The sequence below is a fragment of the Penicillium robsamsonii genome (genome assembly GCF_028829455.1).
Source record: "Penicillium robsamsonii strain IBT 29466 chromosome Unknown utg000001l_segment0_segment0, whole genome shotgun sequence".
Classification (NCBI taxonomy): Eukaryota; Fungi; Ascomycota; class Eurotiomycetes; order Eurotiales; family Aspergillaceae; genus Penicillium; species Penicillium robsamsonii.
The window spans coordinates 5900891-5922424 of record NW_026643219.1 but is presented as its reverse complement, the minus strand read 5'-3'; the positions used below and the strand labels follow the sequence as shown (position 1 = coordinate 5922424).

The following is a 21534-nucleotide window of genomic DNA, read 5'->3' as shown; positions in this document are numbered from 1 at the left end:
CGATTAATATCAACTGTATGATACCATTTCGCACTGCGTCCCTGACAAAGTGATATCTTCTGTTGACCCACTTCGCTCCTTTTGTGTATGTATCGCTCTTCATTATCGCGACTGCATTATCACTGTCTGTGTGTAGCATGATTGGAAGTGGTTGTTTCTCTCCTAATTGCTCGAGTATTTTGAGTAGCCAGTAGCACTCCCTGATTGCTGCGTCAAAGGCGATGTACTCTGCTGTGGAGCTGCTTCCTGCCACGATATCCTCCTTTCGCGATGACCAACTGATTGGGCCTCCTGCGTAGAAAAAGATAAATCCTTCCGTGCTTTTCCCGTCCTCACAGTCTTGATATGAGGCGTCAACGAAGCCAATAAGGTTTGTGTCATCCTTTCCGAGGAGTATCCCGAGATCAATTGTGCCTTTCACATAGCGATTGAGTTGTTTTAATGCTTCTTGATCCTCTTTTCTTGGTGCAGACGCTCTTCGTTGGAGTTTGTTGACTGCCACTGCAATATCAGGGCGTGACTTGTCGGTTAGCCAGCCTAACTTTCCGATATCCTCCACGTACGCCTTTGTTTCACCAGGCGTAAGAGATGATTTATCGGTCAGTAATTCCTCCGACTCTCGAACGTCTTTTTCGGCGGGATTCCTGGTTATTTCCGGTGATTTGTATGAGGTTTTCATTGGTAGATAGACCTTCGTCGCTTCCTGTAGGCCTGCCTTCACGATTATCTCCTCTGCATATGCCTTCTGGCAAAGGAAAATGCCATTTTTTTTCCGTGATAGACTGCTTCCCAGGAACCTGCTTGGCTTGCCGAGATCTCTGTATTTGAATGGAATAGTCTGTTTAAACCATTGGACTTGCTCCTCTTCTCTTGCTGCGATCAGCGTGTCATCGACATAGAGAAGTAGCCATATCTGTCGCTCTTTGTGGATTAGGATACAGGGTTCATCGACCAGTGGTTCGAATCCCATTCTCCTTAGTTGTGTAATGATAGTTTGATACCATAGATGACCTGCCTGGCGTAGCCCGTAAAGTGCTTGTAGGACGAGGCATACCATTTCTCCATTTTCGCCAGCGATTTCAAATCCAGTAGGTTGTTTCATGTAGATCGTTCGTCCGTCGATGACTGCATTAAGATATGCGGCTGTGTAGTCCACTTGTTCGAGTATCATTCCTTTCTTTGCCACAATGCTTAGGAATAACCTCATCGTTTCTCCACGTGCGACTGGTGCAGTGTTCTCTGTGAAGTCAAAGCCTGGGCGTTGGCGGTTTCCACAGATAACCCATCTCGCTCTGAATTCTAGTACGTTGTTGTCTTTGTCGGTCTTAAGGTCGAAGACCCACTTTCCAGGTAATATTGTGCTTCCTGGTGGTGGTCTCTCCACGATCTCGTAGGCATTTGCTGCCTTTAATTTGCCGATTTGGACCTCTGCTGCTCTTTGCCATTGATCTTTGAATTCTGACTTCATTGCTTCCCCGTGTGTACGAGGGATTTTGACTCTCCACGACTTCAGTTGATCACTTGCTGGCGTAGATCCTTGATCGGGTCCTCTTTCTGTTGATGAGAGGGCGAAACCCACACCGAACGGCGAATTCCCCCAGTAATCACTTGGTAGAAGTCCTATTTCTTGGTCTCCTCCACTTGCCACTGTCTCTTCTACAGCGCATTGTGCTCCTTCATCTCTTCGTCCGTATTTCCCCCACGTGATATCCCCGTATCTCTCTGGAGATTTGCCCTTTGTGGTTCTCGGCGATCGGCGTGGACTCTGGGGTTCGTTTTGTACGGTGGGATGGACGGTTGGACGGAGAATTTCTGGTGGATCCAGGCGTGCTGGATTTCTTGGTGTCACTTCTTGTGAATCTTCCTGTTCTTGAAGCTCTTGGTTTCCCTGTTGTGCCAGCGGAGAAGGCGTTGGAGAAGGGGTTTCTGCTTGGTCTTCTGGTAGGGTAGGGTATGTGATATGGTATGGGATTTGTCGACTTGCTTGCCCCGTGATTGGGGGCGATGCTTGCTGATGAGTGATTTGTGTAGGCGTTTCTGGCGTCCTGCTTCCTCTTAGCAGTTGTAGTCGCTCCTCTAGGGTCCCTTCCTCTGTGTTGTAGAATAACTCAGTTTCCTCTGTCTCCGAGAAATGCTCTTCTCCTGGGTTAACATGCTGATTTAGAGTTCTTGTGGCTTCCCTGATTGTTTTGAATAGAGGCTCTCCAATGGAGAATTCGACTTTCTTCTTTGGTGGTCCATCGATGACTTCTTCTCCGATTTTGATATCGCTTACTCCATCGTATGTTTGTGGACTTCTTCGTTCCCAGAAGACGACATCCCTATGGATTGTGATCTTCTTGGTTTCTGGATTATAAATCCTGTAGCAATGACCGTTATCACCCTCGTATCCTACGAGATATCCGATCCATGCTCTTGGGTCCATTTTTGCGCTTTGAACTCGGGTTTCTTTGGGGTTATTCACGTATGCCTTTGAGTACCATACCCGGAGGAATGATAGATTTATCTCCTCACTTCCTCGAAGGTTCATTGCTTTTCTCCATGAGATGATTGGTGCTTCACCCCCTGAGCGAGTGAGTCGATTTGTGATATAGGCGGCAGTGTTGATCGCCTCTGTCCATAGTTCCTTTGGAGCGCTCGCGTCGATATGCATAGTCCTCGCGATTTGCATCAAATAATGACCACTGTACTCTGCCACACCATTCTGTTCGTGTGCGTACGGGACTGAGGGACTGATAATCATTGACTGCTCCTTCGCCCAGGTGATAAAGCGTGAGAATTCCTTGCCGTTGTCGAGTCTCCATTCTGTAGGACTGTATCCAGCGTGCTCCTTGAATTGCTTTGTCCATTTTTGAAGGTGCTGAGAGGCGTCGCTTTTCTTAGCAATGCATATTGCTATGCGAAATCGTGTTGCGTCGTCTGTGATGACCATCGCATACTCTCTATCGTTTTTGCCTTCTTTGCTTATGCCTTTTGGTTTCACTGGATGGAGATCTACGTGCAGGAGTTGGCCGACTTTTGTTGCTCTCACTTGCTCGGTTCGAGAGACTATTCTCTTCGACTTTCCTTTTCCGCAGGGTTCACAGTCGAAGTGCTCTGATCCGATATCGTATCCCAGTTTCTCTTTATTGATTCTCCCTTTGTAACTTCCTGCGTGGCCTAGTCTTCGGTGTGCTAGCTCCGCAGGGATTGTCACATAGGCGAGTCCTTCTGCTTGCTGGTCAGTGCTTTCCATAGGGTTTGGTTCATCAGCGAGTTCAATGAATGGCACGTTCTTTGCAATAAACGTGTAGCCGATTACTTGCTGTTGACGAACTAACGTCATGTTCTCAATGTTCCAGGTGATTCCTAGGTCTTTCTTTGCTTTTATAAGACCAAGGAGGTTAAACCTATTTCCTGGTTTGTACTCGCAGTGAATCCTCAGTTCGAATCTGCCTCCTGACGGCTTCCTGATTGGGAGTATGATGTCTCCGTGTCCTTCTGCTGTTGCTGATTGACCATTGCTGCTATCCCAACCGGTTGCTGTTCCTGGTTTGTAAGGGGTATAGGTGACGAAAAGGTCTTTGTTTGTGCAGATATGCCATGAAGAACCGGAGTCCAGCACCCAATCAATTCCTGACCGGAGCTGCCGTGTGTTGCTTGCTAGTCCAGATAATGCGACTCCTTCTCTAGCAATTGCTGCTCCTGAGAAGTCGTATATGTCATCATCTTTAGCGGTTGCTGACGTGGCGACGGCGTCGAAATTCGCTTGTTTTGTCCTTTCTGAGGGTTTTCCTGTGAATTGCTGGCTCTTATCCTCCTTGAATTCCTGGTATGTTTTGTAGTACCATAGACCAGGCTTTGGTTTCCAACTTGCAGGGCGATCTTCTCGTACGAGGTGGTAGCAATCCTTGGCATCATGACCATTGGTTCCACAGTAGGAACATGCTCCATTTGTTGACCGTTGCACTTTGTGGTTCCTCCACTCCTTTATGTGGTCTTTGATGCTTTTCCCTTTTAGTGGAGCATTCATCAGTCTGTCCTTCTTGTCGGATTTTGCTTGTCGATTCCGGTTCGTCCCGCTTGCTGCGAGTCCCTCATCAAGGCGGATCTCTTTGATTTTATCGATCATTTCCTGACAGTATTTGAAAAAGTCATTAGTGGTCAGTGTCATTGCTGGATCCACGATCGATTTCAGTTCGTTGTTTTTGATTTCAATGGATCCTCGGAGCTCTGGGATCTCATAGAGTTGCGCTACCATAAGCACAATGGCGTGATAGGCACAGAACGATGCTTTGAGGTCATTTGCTGTGACGAATCGTGTCTTCATCGCCTGTATGAACTCAGTTGTTGTTGAGAACTCTTCTCTTTTTGTGCGTACGAAGCGTATTATTGCTGCGCTTAACGCTCCGTGTCCTTCACCCCGTAGCTGCTTCTTGCAAACTTGCATAAAGTCATCTGCCCAGGTGGTTCTTTCGCCAGTTGACGTGATATCCTTTGCAATCTCGGGATCTAATCCAGCGCGGAGCCATGCTCTCACTTGCATACTGATTTTCATCCACTTCTCTGCATTTTCGGAGTCTCTGTCTGGCTTTTCAACCTCTTTGTTGATCAACCGGTGGAGGTTGTGACCCTGAAGGATCTTGGTGACCGTGTCTAACCAAGTGTCGAAGTCCTCTTTTTCCTTTAGCGGCGGCTCTATTTTATAGAGCACGAAACTGCCAATTTCTGGTAGTCCCTCTCCTTGATCACCACCCAGAGTGGTCTGATCGGCATCCTCCACGCTTGTCCAGTCTTTACCACCCACGGATCCTGGTCCCCAGAGAGGCCTTGCCATTTTGGTTGGTTGGTTGGTTCTTTTGTGAGAAATGCTTGGTAATGAGGTACGCTTTGTTGATGACTCCTTGTTGATGATAAACGGCGACTATCACGATAGATGCTGTACTTCGGACTCGTCGTTTATTGGTTGGTTGGTTGATGAAAGGTGGGGTCTCCCGCTGTGGGTCTCGCCCTATCCAGTCGTTGTGTGCCGCGACTCTCTCTGCGCGGTCGAAATTGATGTTTTTTGATAAATGCCTCCTTTTTCTTGATAAAAAATTGATGATAGCGGGTAAGATAAGGTGCTCATAACCTGGTGGAACCTACGTAGTGGGGTCCGGCAAGAGAGGAGGGAGAGAGTTGTATTCGTCAAGAGGAGCGAGCTCCCAAACTATCTATCTAGCAAGGGTGTCCACACAGGTGGTATTCCGTATTATAAGGGTCCAATCAATGGTATTCAAGTCTCTGTCTTTCTGTATCCACTATTCTGACAATTTATACTATCCTGATTACATAAGAAATATTACTGCATACTGGAGGATTAATAAATCCTCCGGTATTCCGGTATGCTGGTGCTGCATATACCAACACACCCCCTCAGCGGTCCCAGTATGGGATCGCTGTCTCTTCTCATCTAAACCAGCATATAGCTGATATCTACCATCCTCAGCATCCTGAGAAAATTCTCGTGCTTCTGCCGAGATAGCAGCTTCGTCAGTCCGTCGGCAACCATGCTCGCTGTCGCTACCCATCGCACGCGAATCCTTCCTTCCCGAACTTCTTGCCGAAGCCAGTGCCGATGAATATCCACGTGCCGAAGCTTCGTTTCAAACGCCGTGTCTTCGCTCGTCAATAATCCAATCGTCCTTTCGTTGTCGCAATCGATCGTCAGGTGGTGGGATGGAATAAAACCAAGGCTTTCGAGTAGTCGGCGCCACCATTGAACCTGCTTTCCGGCTTCAGATAGCCCGAGCAGCTCGGCTTCCGTGGTGGACGTCGTTACGGTCGGCTGTTTAGTCGCTTTCCAGTCGACCGGGCCTCCGTACGCCTGGCAAATATACCCTGCGGAGCTCTTCCTGTCCTGGTGGTCTCCGTACGAAGCATCGCTAGCGAACTGAATCGAGTCCATTTCGACCTCGGCACTGTACTCGATCGCGAGATTTCGCGTGGTATACAAATACGTAATGACTCTATCAGCAGCTCTCTGGTGTTCCGGTCCAGGATTTGTCAAAAATTGAGCTAATCGTGCGGTCGCTTTTACAGCGTCGGGTCGGGTGATCGTCGTCGCATACCCTGCGGATCCCACTTTCTTCTGGTATAATAGGATCTCCTGTGGGGTTGCGGCACCCGTGTAGGGAGTCAATTCTTCGATAGGCAGTGGTGTATAGACCGGTGGTCGGTCTATCAGATTGAATCGATTCGCGATGCTTGTCACATAGCTATCTTGGCATAGCCATAATTTCTTTTGTCTTCTATCTCGGAGTATCCGGATATTCAAAAACCATGCTGCTTCTCCATGATCTGTCAGTTCCCAGTGCGATTCCAGATCTCTTTCCAGCTGGTCAGCCTGCTTCTTGACGTCAGGATGACTAGCAATTAAGATATCATCCACGTAAAAGAAGACTAAAATTCCATCCCCAGTAAACACACAGGGATCCTCGGGTGCTTGCTTTAGTCCTAGCTTTCGTAGCACCTTCGAAGCTTCTTGCTGCCATAGTCTCGGCGAGATCCGTAGTCCGTACAGTGCTCGCCGTAACTTCCAGCACTTCCCTGGGATCTGAAATCCTTCTGGCATATGCGAGTACGTCTCTTGCTCCAGCTTGCTATTCAAGAACGCGGTAACAGCGTCCCGCTGTCGCAGATTCAGATCAAATGCGGCGACCAAAGCGAAGATCATCCTTGCGGTCCTTGCTGCTAGTGTCGCAGCTCTCTTTTCCTGGTACGTGATCGTTTCGAGGTCTCCACGTACGCAAATGCGGGCTTTGAACTTCACCAGGTATCCGTCCGCATCAAATTTGTAGGTAAAGACCCACATTAACGGCAGTATCTGTACTCCTCGGTCTCTTGGTTTCTCGATAACCTCAAACGTCTCTTTCTCGGCTAACGACCTTATTTCCTTCGCTGCTGCTGCGAGAAATCCTTGCTGAAAAGGGTGATTCAGGACCTCTTTCCAGTGTTTCGGGGGCGGTGGAAGGTCGTCTCGGTGACGACGGGTGTCTGGTTTCTCGGCGTATAAACCTGCCGCGAAAGCGTGTAGGAAGGCGGGCGGTTCTTCTCCTTCTGGAGCTATCTTGATCGTAGTCGCGTAGGCGTAATCGTCATCTCTTCGTGCTCTGCGCGTACGACTTCCTGTCAGTATGTTACTGACGTCTACACTGCTGTTGATTTCTCTGCTTGGTGCTAGCAATTCAGATTGTAGCTGTCTTTCTAGATCGTCCTCTTCACTTTCATTGGTCCGATCTTCTTCTTGCTGGGCCTGGTCTTCTATTAGATGATCATCCTGATCACCTATATCCACCCCCTGACCAGGGTCAGCGTCCGATTCGGGCTCGTGCGGAGGCGTATTCGGCAGCGGGGGTAGGTCCTCGGCCGGGAAAGCACCTGGCACTGCTTTCTGGGGTTCGCTTCTCTCTTGGATTTCACCTATCGCCATTCTCGGCGGTCCTATCGGGGTAGGCATGCTTGCCTGGGTACTCACCCCCTGAGGTGGGGTAGTATCTCTCACCTCCTGACTTAGGGTGGTGCGAATAGCCTCATTTTCTTTATCTTCGGGCCGAAAGGTCTCGTTATCTTCGTTTTCGTCTTCATCCCGCGGGGCTTCTGGTGGTGGGGGAGCTTGCTGCTCGCGATCTTCCTGGTCATCTTCCTCGCGAGTCCTTTCCAGTATCCCGACAGGTTCCCGACTCGCTAATTCACGGTTTACCAGTTCGGTAATCTCAGCGAGTGAGATCTCTTCTGGCTCCTTGGCTAGCGGCATAGGAATCGGCTGGAATTTCTCATAATCCGGTGTGTATTTACGAGATTCATCTATGATAGCATCCCTGATATGCCTCACTTTTCCTGAGTGTGGAAACCAGATCTGATAGATATTGGACGCCACGTATCCAACTAGGAATCCAACTTCTGCGCGAGGATTCATCTTATCTGACTTCACCTGGTGTTCAATTCGACAGTACGCTAAGCTTCCGTATAACCTCACTTTCGCGAGATTGATTCGGGGTGGAATCGCGCCCTTTAAGAACTCCTTCCGCACTTCCTCCCACGGTATGATCCACCGATTCTCGGAAGCAATGTACGTCGGGGTACGGTTCAGCATCCACACGGCGGCACCGGCGAAATAGGGCCATAATTCCTTCGGAAGCTTCCCTTCGAGCGCTAGCATCCGCATTCGGACGATTATCATGCCACCAGATCTCTCGGCGTATCCGTTCATTTCCGCGTGTGCTGGCGGGGTATGATAGATTAGGATACCGTCGCTCGTTAGACTGTATTCGGCCTTCTTGCCTGCTGAAAGCTCATTGTCGTAGTGAAATGCCTTGATAGGCAAATTCCACTGATTCTTAGCTAGTTCAACAAACTGGTTGATAGCTAACTGACACTCTGGTTTCATCTCGTGTGTCATCAGCCAGTGAAATCTAACTCCCTCGATATAGAAGTGAGAGATCCATCTATGCTTATTGTACGCTGGCGGTAGCTGTATCAGATCGAAATGAATCCTTCCGAATCGTCCAAACGTGCGTCCTATAGGCCGTCGAGAGATCTGTCTCGGTGCCCTCCCGATACAACACGTCGCGCACAGTGGTGCTTCTTCTCCTATCGGTACCGATCTCGATCCCGACGTCGCTGTCGGCGTTGTCAGCTTCTCTTCCTGGATATTGACACCGTCGACCATTGTAGCAAGCTTTGCTACCGTCTTCCGATCGATATGCGCGAACCTTCTATGCCAGAGCTCCACCGAAGCCTTCGATTCCTGCGTCTTGACTGACTTCCTCGGTGTCGATGCTGCTCTTTGCGGGGTAGCAGCGAATGCTTGCTGTGGGGGGAGCGCTTCGTCGGGCTGGTCAAAAATCCATAGATCAAATTGGTCCCATAATCGTACGCTAACGACCGGGTTCTTATTAGGGTCTCGGATACAGTTCGTCTCCTGGCACCACGTGCCACCCTTCTTCTTCAATTGCGCGTACGACACCAGGTTGGTGTGAAACGTCGGCGAATAGAGTGCGTCGCTTAACGTGATCTCCATTCGTCCCCTCTGGGGGTGCTTTCCTATCAAGCGGACCGTGCCTCGACCGAGTACTCGGGTAGATCCATCTCCCGTCTTCAATTCTATCGCGTCGGGCCGAAGGTTAATGAATAGGTCCTTGTTATTGCACACGTGCGCGCTCGATCCCGAATCGAGGATCCATCTATCTCGAAGCGACACCTCGCTAGCGGATAGGGCATGCTTCGTCATCGTAATAAAGCTGGTTAGGACATTGGCCGATTTAACCTTCGGCTCGGGCCGGTCGGCTTTCGGTTTAGCTCCTGCTATCGTCTTGTCCACCCACTTCTTCCATCCTGGATCCTTTGACAGTTGCTCATTTGCGCGGTCCACCTTTCTCTGGTCTATAGGCTTCCCTTCCGGGCGGATTGCTTCATTCACAGTCCAGCACGTACGCACAGAATGCTGTGGGTGCCTATCGCCGCAGGGACACCTCCGTTTCTCGTACGGGGTATCCGGCTTCGCTTCTTGATAACCTTGCCAGGTAGAGAATGCGCTTTTCGGGGCGTTTGTCGACGACACTGTCTTCACACCAATATCGTTGTTCATCGCACGGAAGGACTCGATAAGGACTCGAGTATCGACCGGCTTCCCATCAGCGACAATGTCCTGGTATTGTGCTTGCCACCACATTGGCAGTACGTCCTTTACTGCGTATACAAAGTCTCGATTCGGATTACTATCATCGATTCCAAGACTAATCGTCAATTCTCTCATCGAGTCCCACTTCTGGATCCATTGCTCGATATCTCCCGTTGGTCTTTGGGTAGAGAAATATCTCCATTTCATTCGAATCTCTTCTCGGTACGTGACCGTCTGGGCGAAACGGGATTTCAAATAGACCAGTCTCTCATAAGGCGTCTCCAGCGGTATAATAGCTAGATGGTGTACCGGGTCTAGGTATATCAAGATATACTCGTTGACATCGGCCAGTCCTTTCGCCTCGCTTTGCCATCGGGCATACTTGATTTTAAAAAGGTCCATCCGATCTCTCCAGGTTTTCTTTTCCTCTGCATCCCCCTCCTCGGGATACTCGGGGACTGTCGGTTCGGTAAGGAGGTCGGGCCGAATTGGTGGCTTCTCTATCGCGGTAGATACAGCAGCGATCTCAGCCATCACAGCTTCAGGGTCACACAGCTCCCATACACCTTTCTGCCTCGCGTACGACCTCACTCTCGTGAACCAGGTACGCCATTGCGTTTCATCCTTCAGTTTTTCGCCCTTCGTGGCGGAGAGAATCGATGCTGTCTCCATTGCTAGATACAATTCAGGGGTAGCTGGGAATAGCTCCACAATTGCTCTTTTCGGCAGCTTCAGGGGTTCAATCGTGCTGTGTTTCGACTACAGCAGGTTCATTCAGTGCGATCCGGGCTCATAACTGTCCACACAGGTGGTATTCCGTATTATAAGGGTCCAATCAATGGTATTCAAGTCTCTGTCTTTCTGTATCCACTATTCTGACAATTTATACTATCCTGATTACATAAGAAATATTACTGCATACTGGAGGATTAATAAATCCTCCGGTATTCCGGTATGCTGGTGCTGCATATACCAACAAAGGGTTGATGCCTGAGGCACCAAGGCTCCGACCACCACAACATTAGTTGATAACATATAACGTAAGTTGTGAATTCTGAGCAACCTCCGAAGTATTTTATTTCTGTAACTTTTTCTGCCATCTTCTACCTCCCGGGAAATTTTTCGCTAAACAATTTGAGCCGAACCTTTGCCTACAAGCTATTTCCAACCCTGAAAATGAGTTTTGAGAAACACGATGAAATACAGCTCGGCGAAAAGGGACATGAACTTCACTCTGTCAAATCTGGTATCGTTTGCCTAGATAGCCACCAGTTCCGACTCAATTATGACGTACTGCAAGACGTGACAAACTTGAAGAACTCTTTGACCAAATTCGACAAGTCAAGTATGAAGAAGTACCGAGTCATATTAAAGCCTATAAAGTCGGAATTGGTGAAGCTCTTGCGGATGGAAGTCAGGATGCACCGATAAGCGAATAAGCTAGGTGACGATTTAACTCATATTTCTGTTACGGAATATATATGAAGCAGAAACGACGGCAGAGGATGTAGGACGTAATCAATTGAAATGAGTCTGAATGCGGGAAAGTTCCTTTCATTGCTTCTTCGAACTACATTTTGTATGATCTAAGCTTCTATACTTCTATCATATCACATATATTCCATGGTACTCACGGATTCTCAGTAAGAATACGGTAAGTGATGATATCTCTCAGGGTTGGATTCCAAACCATTAACACGTTTGAGTTGATGCCGGGCATTACCATTCACACAATGCTCCGCGGCAAACCGTATGCGACAGGATTTCTTGAGTATTCATACCATCTTGTCATCCAAGTTTTTCCTTGCCTAATGACACAGGTTCTGGTATTTGCATATACCTTTCCGCATCTTTACCCTGACTTATCGATTTTAAAGGTTTAACTCTGCACTGGTATCAGACATACTGTAAATATGCCACAGGACTACCAGGAGTATTAAAGATTGCAACTTGTATGTGTAGTCTTGCTGTGATATGTTTTCCTGTAGATGCTTCTCATTTGCTCTAGCTCTCACTATTGGTTATAAATGTTATGAAGGAACAGATATTCCAGTTTTAACTCATTACTGTGGTGTTATTTTAGAGTGAGGACTGTTGGGCGGAGTGGGTGTGGGTGCCTTGCTACCTCAGGCCTCCACCTCCACACTTATATGGCGCATTGAGAGGTCCAATAATTCCAAACTCTGTATTTTCTCAGAAGCAGTGTTTCTCCAGGCTCCGGTCCAACTTTTTTTCTGGGTCAATATGCTTGATGAAATATAGAGAGAAATCGGACTTCCTATCCACCAAGTTCTATACATGTTCTTTCTTTTTCTTGTAGTTCTAGAATCTGGGTTAGTCATGCAGCCCAGCAACCCCCCTTTTTCAGCCGCAAACAAAGAATGAGAATTGCCAAGGTGCGGACGCGGTGAAAATGGGCACCATAGAAACCAAATAGTTAAATAGGCCTAACCGTTTGTTTTGCTGATTAATTGGCGTTTGGTTAAAACAAACGCGTTTGAATACTATGTATATAAGCGGGTGGGTGCGCCGCCCACTTATGTGTGCAGCTCGCAAGTAAATTACAGTACCAAAAATATGTGTCGTAGCCCTGGAGATATTGCAGCGAATTCACCATAGTAGCGCGTTCACCATGGCAGCGCGTTCACCATGGCAGCTCGTCATGGCAACACGCGAGTAAGTATTACGGTATGTGAGTTTATAAACTCAGTCCCTCCCAGCTTTTCTACTGCTCACTTTTTTTCTATTCCTCCTGCATCTCTTCCGGTACCTCGGATCTTTCCAATTTTCAGCTGTTTGGGCGAAGAACCAAAGTGTCACATTCACCATGGAGAATTATCAGAAAATTGAGAAAGCCGGTGAAGGTGACATTTCTTTTTGCCGCGCCAGTTGGCATGGTTACCTCTGTCCTAGCTGACGGATGTCCCTATTACCACAGGAGCCTACGGTGTCGTCTACAAGGCTCGAGAGCTGAAACATCCTAACCGTATCGTTGCTCTGAAAAAGGTCCGACTCAATGCCGAGGATGACGGAGTCCCTGCTACAGCCATGCGAGAAATCTCCCTTCTCAAAGAAATGAAGGACCCTAGTATTGTCCAGTTGCTGAATATTGTACATGCCGATAGCCACAACCTCTATCTTGTCATGGAGTTCTTAGACATGGACCTGAAGAAATATATAGACTCTCTGCCTGTCAGCGAAGGTGGCCGCGGCAGACCTCTACCAAACGGATTCAGACCGAGACTCGGTCTAGACGAAGCGATAGTGAAAAAGTTCATGGCACAACTGCTTGAGGGAGTCCGCTATTGCCACGGTCATCGTATTCTACATCGTGATTTAAAGCCGCAGAACTTGCTCATTGACCGCGAGGGAACCCTGAAATTGGCTGACTTCGGACTGGCTCGAGCTTTCCGTATTCCGCTGAGGAAGTATACTCATGAGGTAACCACGCCCCCAGTCAAAGCGAAATGATCTAAACTCTTGAATGTTAACATTCATCTAATAAGATTGTGACCTTATGGTATCGTTCCCCCGAAATTCTTCTTGGGGGTCCTCGGTACTCCACCGGCGTCGATATGTGGTCTGTGGGAGCTATTTTCGCTGAGATGTGCACCCGCCGGCCGCTCGTCCCTGGTGACTCGGAGATTGACCAAATCTTCCAGATATTCCGGTAAACACTTTTTTTCCGCATCTATATAATGGAATTGACTTTTCAATTTGATAGTCTCCTTGGTACTCCGGACGAAGAGAACTGGCCCGGTGTCACTGCGTACCCCGACTACAAAGCCACTTTCCCCAAATGGAAGCGGATCCGCACCATTCTAGTTCCAGGCCTAGAGAGTGCTGGCTGCGAGCTACTAGATGCTCTTCTCCAATATGACCCCGCGACAAGACTTTCCGCAAAGCAGGCTTGCCTCCATCATTACTTTCCTAATGGAAGTTCATACTACTCCGGGCGCATCCACCCTAGATATATTGGGACCTGATTCCCAGATAGTTGCTTTTCTACAATCAACTCTCTCGTCTTGGTTCGATTCCTTCTAAAGTAGAATATGAATAGGAAGAAACTATGGAAGTCTAGATACTGTAGTTATGTGACTATGGAAGACTATCTCAACAGACATCATCAATTCAGTCTGAACTGAACTACGGACTTCAAATGTTTTGCTTTTGTTCTCTGAACTACGTAAGGCATATTAAACCACAAACAAGTCCCAGCTCAAACCATAATATTCACACCATCCGCAGGTGGTACTCAGACTTCTTCGGCGTCCCTCCCACAAGCCCCCGGAGTTTTTCATCGGGTCCAGGCCCCCTCGGAGTGGCCTTGGAGCCCAAATCAGTAAATCTCTATTTTGGGGATTTTAATGGTACCGTCAATCGGGATTTGACCATAGATTTGCATGAAGCCCTGCTGCGCAGGGTTGAGAAGATTGTGGCAAGAGAATTTGATAGCAGCAAACGGCGGACCCAACCCTTGGTCGCATTCCAACTGAGTCATTGTCTGATACTCTTCTGATAGCTTTTCATCGAGGACAAATGTCTTAGCGGGTAAGGCGGAAGGGTGGTCAAGCCGAACTTCGGTCTCTTACGGACTCGACGAAGTATTGATTATGGCTTGTCATGAGGCTTGAATTAGCTGTGCAGAAGTCAATCGAATGATGGAGAAGTGTCAGAAATACCTTTAAAGCCGCTTGATAGCTTTTTGATAAATGTCGAATACTAAGTTGAATAGATGTGTAGAATGGGGCTATCACCCAACGACGACGATTTTCCTGCACCTCAATTGGGTCGGCTTTTGAATGATAGCCGTGCCAAACGCACCACATGGGAACTCGCAGTTCCGTACTCAACGCTACATCCTCGCATGGTGATTCTCACCCTACCCTCATCACCAATAACCACCTAACCACTTCCACACTTTGACTTCATGGATCTCTCCCATAGACTATCTGATACATACGACCATAGGGTGTGGAAAACAGGGCTTCCCGTCCGCTCAGCCGTACTTAAGCCACACGCCGGTGAGTTAGTAGTTGGGTGGGTGACCACCAGCGAATCCTCACTGTTGTATGTTTTTTAGTTTTAATTTTTTTAATTTTGCAATTTTCCGACCCTCTTGCAGTTGTGGCTTTCGTGAATTGGAAATGGAAAGCGTGTTATTGGGGGCTTCGGGGTTACCTCAAGAATATGGTAGATGATTATGCTTAGACAAGGTAGGAGAAGCAATGTGCCTAGTTCCTTGGCAGCCGTACTGTTGAAAGCCTGCTCGGGGAATCGTATACCTCCAAAGAAAAAGCCCATCCCAAGCATAAAGTGCCTATTTGAAAGCATGTTCCCGATAAGAGAATGGAAAAGCGAACTCGGGTGTGATAGCGAAATAAGCTAATAAGAGTGAAAAGGCCTCGTCGCTTGCCTGTAGGAGTGTACAGCGTATAGCTACGTTCAGTGATTATACAACTAGTACATTGCGATTAAGCGAAAGATAACCCCTTCTCGATCATCTCCAAGGCTATATATAATTCCTAATGTAACGAGAATTACATTCCTTGGATAATACATATATAATTGATTTGAATGTAGCTCCCAGCCAACTATAAGACTTTAAGGAGATCACTTGTCACGAATTTTGGAAGTTGATCCACAAGATCTATTTTCTCCGCAAATTCCACCAAATCAATGGCTATGCTCACGTCCCGATTTGCAGCATGATCCACCCATAGCAGCTCTAGCCATGTTTGCACGACTCATTTGACGAGGCTCACGAGGCTTGTATACAAATTCGGGCTCAGGGGCTGCATCTCGGGGCCCTTTGCCGAATTTCCCTCCCTTGGAGTGCTTAATTTTCTGCTTGTAGATCGTGTTAAGCCAGTTGGCCAGTCGGTAACCGCCCTTAGCAATCTGGATCTCGATCGTGCCGATGACAGAGTTGTAGTATGTCGGGTAGAGATCGCCAGTCTGGAGGGCAGCAGCTCCATCCGGCATGACAACGGTACAGATATAAGCATTGGCATCGGCCGCCCATCGAGTGGCACTCTTGATAGTATTTCCAATATCATCCCCTTTGGTCCATTTCTTAGCTTCCTTCTTGTAGCTACCAGCCTTAATCTCATGGACCAAGCTTTCAGCCCATCCCTGCGCATCTTCGAGCGAGCTACCGCCAACCAGCTTTTGGGGTATGTATGTATCCCAGTCCGAATGCAGGTTGTCAGTGTAGTTGTCGAAAGTGACCTCGATACCATTTCCGCCAACCTCGTAGTTCTCGTCGTGCAGGGGCTGGACGAGATCACCAATGATGTGCACGAGGAATCTAAGTGCTTCGGCGGTTTCGGGGGTGCTTAGTTTAAGATTGCCTGCACGCTGGGTGTAATTGGCAATGGCGGAGATCGAGCAGCCTTCGGCTGGACAGTCGCGCTCATAGTCCACGTTGCAGCTTGTAGGCGGGTCATCCATGGCATCAATATAGTGCAATGGGGCTGACCATTTACCCTCATCTGTCTTACGATAGCTGTCCGCCCAAGAAGCAATGTTTGCTAGGTATGAGTCAGAGGTATCGTTGAGGACTGTTTTTGCCCTTGAAAAACATTAGCGTTGTATACTCTCATTACTATGAAGCTCTTTGGGAGAATTTACCATTTTGCGGCTTCAGGAGACATGTAATGTTGTGCAACATAAGCCACTGTGGCATGGCCCAATGCACCCCATGCATTTGCCCCATGAATCACCCCGAAGGTGACGAAAGCAACCCTTGATAGAGACACCATTGTTGGGAGACGTTTGGGTGAGACTCAGTATAAAGTTCGCGTCTGTTCATGAAAGCCATGGTTGCAACTCCGTTTGCATTAAATAGTTTCGAATACCGGCGGTTTCCACTTGACGCGGGTCACATTGTCATGGAGTTAGCCGTGTTGCAGCAAGAAAAAGAGCAGCTCATAGGCTTGTCAGGAGATAACAACATAATCATTGGCAGCAAGGGGTATGATTCGCCTCCGAAATTGCGAACTAGATTGCGGGGTCGGCACTAAACATCAGAGCCGCCGGAGTCCACCGGAGGTGAGGCCCAAATGGCTATCTAGGTTCCAATCTGTAATTAATATATGAGATAATAGATTGTGACAGAGACAGGGGTACGAAGTACTCCGTACGGGGTAGACAACACCAGGTCTGGGAATAAAACTCGGGAATTATTATCCAAACAGGAGACAAAACAGTGCTGGGATATCCCCGCGTAAAAAGCCATTATACTTATTTTTCTTTTGAAAGTGAAGTCTTTGATTCATAGAATGCAGGAGTGTGATGACCTTGTATAGAACTAGCATTCCTTCACATGACACAGTCATTCTGTCGCTCGGTTGTTGCTTGATAACCACACCAATCTCATCCGATTAACGGAAGATGATCAAGTGTTGTGACCCCGTAATGAAAAATGCGCAATGGTTAGTGCGCGTGCGAGTCGCGTCTTGCAAACTTCGCATGGTTTGTCGATGTCGTAAATTAAGTTGTCAGGCCAGTGGTTTGGGTCAAAAGGGTGTAGGTCATGTCTGTATCGTCCAGTCGGCAATTCTTTGACCGCAATGACTCTGCTGTGGGATTTTGAGGGGGTTTACATCTGAATCAGGCGGCCCACTAGTTTTCCAACGAGACGCTAAACGGATACTCAGATGTTTATCATTGAAGATCGCATCAGTCCCGTTATCACCGTCGGATTGCCATTATTCCAACTTCACGCAGCCATTCTCTTGTTTGTACGCGGCGTACGTCACACATTTCACATTTTGGAAATCCCTTCTTCTCCTTGGGAATCTTTTGGGACTTCTCATCCTTGCCTTTCTTCAAACTTTCACAAGATGGGTTTCGCTCCTTTCGCTCCTCTGCCTGCACCCACAAAGGAGCTGTATGACAAACTAAAAGCTCATCGGACCTGGGGATATGTCATCTATCGCACCACCTATTCCCCTCAATCTGACGCCCACTTCTCCACTGTCGTCAAGTATCTCGAAGCTTGTATTAAAAGATCATTCTTCAGAGAATGCAAATGGAATAGTAAGTCGTCACCCGGGGTAAATCCCACCCTTTATCAGGAAATCTGGGCGCAACATAGTTCAACCATCATGGAAGATGCGGCGCAATTCGATGGTGCCTCGCTTGATATAATACGCGCTCACTTTGAGGCCTGGGTCGATGCACAGGGTCAGCGCGATAAATTCAATAAATATCGAATGTGTATGATCATTGATGAGGAATGCCTGCAGACGCTGCTAGGCACTTCGGCGGAGGCCTTAGAGCAGGACACCAATAACGAAAGATATAAGACAGTGCGTTATGTGAAGGTCCTCGAAGCGTGGCCTGAAATCGATCAATATGACACCTTTCCGGGATGGATGAAATGTCGTTCGCTGCTGCTATGGGATCTATGGTTGATGATGTGCGATTTCGACGAGATGAGAATGTCCTGGGAAAAGATTGGTGCAGAAGATGATGGGGTGTATTGCGGTTGAATGGTGAAGAGTTAAAGTTACTAGAGATACGAAATTTTGACTTCTATCGTCGTGATATCACTCGATACAAGGCAGTGGGAATAGAATAATCGGCAACTTGACCTAATACTTGGGTTTAAGCAAATTATCCTCTAAGTTAGCCCTGTTTTAGATCGATTTATACCTATTGAAATGAGAAGAGCGCTATAGCGGTCCGACATCGCAGACAGGACGATGAGAAGGCTACGACACCGAGGGGAGCAGTGGTGGGCACATGGGATGACCTATGAAGCCACAATAGGAAACAGATGCTGAATTACAAGGAGTGTGTAAACCATTGTCAAATTTGGCCTTAAACGGCTACCGTATGCGAGGCTGAAAGGTGTTGACCTGAACTTCTATTTCCAAAATTTTCGGGCTCGAAATTGTTGCGAGTATCTCAGAATAATTCAGGGTAAAACCAACAGCAATGAAGGCCATCAAGCCCAGAAGATGAGTCCATATGTTTATTGCTTTCATGTGTAAACAACGCCACAGACGCAAAGATCGTTTGTAACTACCCTTTATCAAGCCTTTACATGCAACAAGTCATAATGCCGTTCGCTTCAACCCCCCAGCCGCTAAAAAAGGGTCTGCTGTTTGTATCAGGTAATCGCTTTTGTATCTATACTGTCTTCTCGCAACCGATTATAAGCAGTGGAAATTTGTAGAAAGCTTGCAGACAAGAATATCAGACTTGGAAATAAATGCTATGGCCTCGCAACGAAGGGAAACTAATAACAGCCACATTGAAGAGTCGATCAAAGGACATAGAGCTGGACGGATTATTAAGGATTGATATTTGGATGGTGAATCTGTACTATGTATGTTTCGGTGCGTCCGTTTTTAGATATTTGCCCAGGCATAAACTGAAGTGGTCACCTATACTAAATCACAAACGCGCCTTCCCTAACCAGACACTTGTCATAGGGTTGCAACCTGAAAGGAAAACTGGTGTCAAATAAACTGGGCTTTTCTTCTTTTCTTCGCTGGAATTTACATTTCATATAAACTCTATCTAGTGCTGCGCTGAAGCCTCGACCCGATCCTGAACCGACTTAGCAATAGAAGGACGTTCCTGCACCCGCTTCAACCAAGCAGCAACATTTGGGAAATCCTTCGCCGTATCAATCTCAAGCTGGATAGTAACAAGATACCAAGGAAGGAAAGCAACATCGGCATATGAGAATTTATCACCGACAAGATACTGCTTCCCCTGGAGGGTGCGGTCAAGCACACCAGATACACGACGGATTTCGTTGACGTAGCGGTCGATTGCGCTCTGTAGCTTCTCTGGGTGGTACCGGCTGAACCAAACAGCCTGGCCGAAGTATGGACCTTGACCGGACATCTGGAAATGAAGCCATTGCTTGGCGAGATAGTAATCTTTAGAACCGGCGGCAAAGCTGATCGAGTTCTGTTTATCATATGTGTCAATCAGGTATTCGATAATCGCGCCGGATTCCCAGAGCGTGGTGTCGGTGTTTGGGTCTTCGATTGCGGGGACGCGGCCGTTGGGATTGATGGACTCGTATGCTTCTTTCTTCATGTCTGGGAAGGTGATGATCTTGTGTGTGTAGGGAACATTCAGCTCTTCCAGGATCATGATCACCTTCCAGGGATTGGGACCTGGGCCATGGCCCCAGACGGTGATGGGCTTGAGAGACATTGTTTGGTGGGGTGGTTATTTGGATTGAAGAGAAATAAAAGAGGGAGGGGAATTGAAATACCAGACCAGGAACTGGAACTCTCTTAAGCTAATCTTCCATCCCCTCACCCCACTATTCCAACTCGATTATTCATCTTGTTTAGTGGAAGGTTGCAAGGAGGTTCCACGATATTGTGCACAGGTGGAACCTGATTACAAATGGTCCAATGGGCACCAGGGGTGACACGGAAACTTCCAGAGCGCGGAATTGGATTCCTCTATGTTGTTGCTAGGTAGTTGGAATGCATCGTGGTTACCGACAAGGACCAGTGTTGCCGCCAACCTGAACTGCCGGGGCGTCTGCCATGGGGCCGACGGGTGGACCCCCCGGCCTCACTAAATCCTTAGTAATCATATTGGGGGTCCAATGTTGACCTCAGGAACGACCACATCAAAGCTCATCTAAGGGAATGACTATAAAATAACTCGGAAGGACCCAATTTCAAAGATCAGTGCTCATATGAAAAGCACACATAGGTGATACTTTGGCGGTTCATGACTCAGAACGAACATTCCAAGATGGATTACAGCGAAATCCCAGGGATTGACTTTTTCTGGTATTTGAGAGAAAGTTTGACGCATCATGACTCTGCGCCATTATCTGGGGCTCAAAAACCCGCGACTGCACCATAATCGTAATAGTGGGAACTCGGTGGATATATACTGCTTCCACGGCCGTAGGGCGTGTTAGGATATCAAAAGAGATAAGGGGAGATCATTATTCTGATCGAGTGGAATATAACGGAGTAAAACAAGGCTCCCAAGCCTCGGACTCGGTCATCGGACTACGACACCCAGCCGGAACTAGAAAATTGGCTTATTAATTTCCAGTCCCGCTCAGCTGGGTGCCCATCGGACTAACACCCCCAAATGTATACAACATATGCCCCCATGCTTGCATGGCTTTGCAAATTATCTATAGCAGTGTTTTGAATCTAAAATGATATCTCAGATTATAAATCAATCAGTCGGAATTTGAAAATATAGTATCGGAATAAAAAATCTACTTCGGACTAACATCGGACTACCCACACATGTTCTATTCTGCACTAGTAAATTCTAGTCATTTTATCCTTTCTTCTTTTAAGCTTTGTAGAGATGCAAACACCCTTGAGTCATCCCAAGCCACTTCGTAAATCGCAACTGAGCCTCGACTTGGGCATTCGTATTCGTAGAATCAAGCACATCAGTTGATCTCGGGATCTACGCACCCTTCGATTTGTAAGGATTTATCCTTTTCACCAGCTCTAGCAGGCCGTTAGCCAACACGAAAGGCAATCCTTGCACATTCCGGAACACGCTATGTAGGATACTTGAAAAAATATGTGCCTAGATCGCGTAGATCGCCATCTTTAGTTCATTAAAGCTCTTTCGGACAAGATCTAGACTTCAACTCCGAAACACGAAAACCTCTGAATTAGTGGCCTAACACGTGGATAGTAAAAATCAAAGCCATACGAGAACTAAAAATTAACTGCGCCCTTCCGCAGCGATCTTTCTGAACGTGGTAGTCTTTACGAGTTGTATATCAAAGGGCGTGCAAATAATACACCGCATTAAGAACCCACACACTGTTCGGTGTCATCATTTAGGTCTAGAGGATGAGCACACATGTCCGAGAGAATACGCGGCTTGATTTATCAGATATTCTTGGCTTTCCACAGTCGCAA

General features: G+C 47.5%; 6 protein-coding genes across 6 annotated transcripts; 2 read left to right on the top strand and 4 right to left on the bottom strand.

Annotated features, from left to right (window-relative positions):
• Nucleotides 1-3297: 3297 nt before the first annotated feature.
• Nucleotides 3298-4816, bottom strand: N7447_002300 (uncharacterized protein; the record flags this gene model as incomplete). The annotated part of the gene is given in 2 exon segments (XM_057226575.1): nt 3298-3304; nt 3321-4816. 2 exon segments carry the CDS (start codon nt 4814-4816, stop codon nt 3298-3300), a joined length of 1503 nt encoding a protein of 500 aa, XP_057090591.1.
• A 615-nt stretch (nt 4817-5431) lies between these two features.
• Nucleotides 5432-10312, bottom strand: N7447_002299 (Ty1/Copia family ribonuclease HI; the record flags this gene model as incomplete). Its single annotated transcript, XM_057226574.1, has 3 exons — nt 5432-8407; nt 8481-8640; nt 8733-10312. The coding sequence occupies 3 exons, from the start codon at nt 10310-10312 to the stop codon at nt 5432-5434; spliced, it is 4716 nt and encodes a 1571-aa protein (XP_057090590.1).
• Nucleotides 10313-12289: 1977 nt separating this feature from the next.
• On the top strand, nt 12290-13626 carry N7447_002298 (uncharacterized protein; the record flags this gene model as incomplete). Its single annotated transcript, XM_057226573.1, has 4 exons — nt 12290-12316; nt 12554-13081; nt 13147-13310; nt 13365-13626. 4 exons carry the CDS (start codon nt 12290-12292, stop codon nt 13624-13626), a joined length of 981 nt encoding a protein of 326 aa, XP_057090589.1.
• A 1690-nt stretch (nt 13627-15316) lies between these two features.
• Nucleotides 15317-16404, bottom strand: N7447_002297 (S1/P1 nuclease; the record flags this gene model as incomplete). The annotated part of the gene is made up of 2 exons (XM_057226572.1): nt 15317-16214; nt 16274-16404. 2 exons carry the CDS (start codon nt 16402-16404, stop codon nt 15317-15319), a joined length of 1029 nt encoding a protein of 342 aa, XP_057090588.1.
• A 1083-nt stretch (nt 16405-17487) lies between these two features.
• On the top strand, nt 17488-18138 carry N7447_002296 (uncharacterized protein; the record flags this gene model as incomplete). The annotated part of the gene is made up of 1 exon (XM_057226571.1): nt 17488-18138. One exon carries the CDS (start codon nt 17488-17490, stop codon nt 18136-18138), a length of 651 nt encoding a protein of 216 aa, XP_057090587.1.
• A 1036-nt stretch (nt 18139-19174) lies between these two features.
• On the bottom strand, nt 19175-19825 carry N7447_002295 (glutathione S-transferase family protein; the record flags this gene model as incomplete). The annotated part of the gene is made up of 1 exon (XM_057226570.1): nt 19175-19825. One exon carries the CDS (start codon nt 19823-19825, stop codon nt 19175-19177), a length of 651 nt encoding a protein of 216 aa, XP_057090586.1.
• Between the last annotated feature and the right edge of the window lie 1709 nt (nt 19826-21534).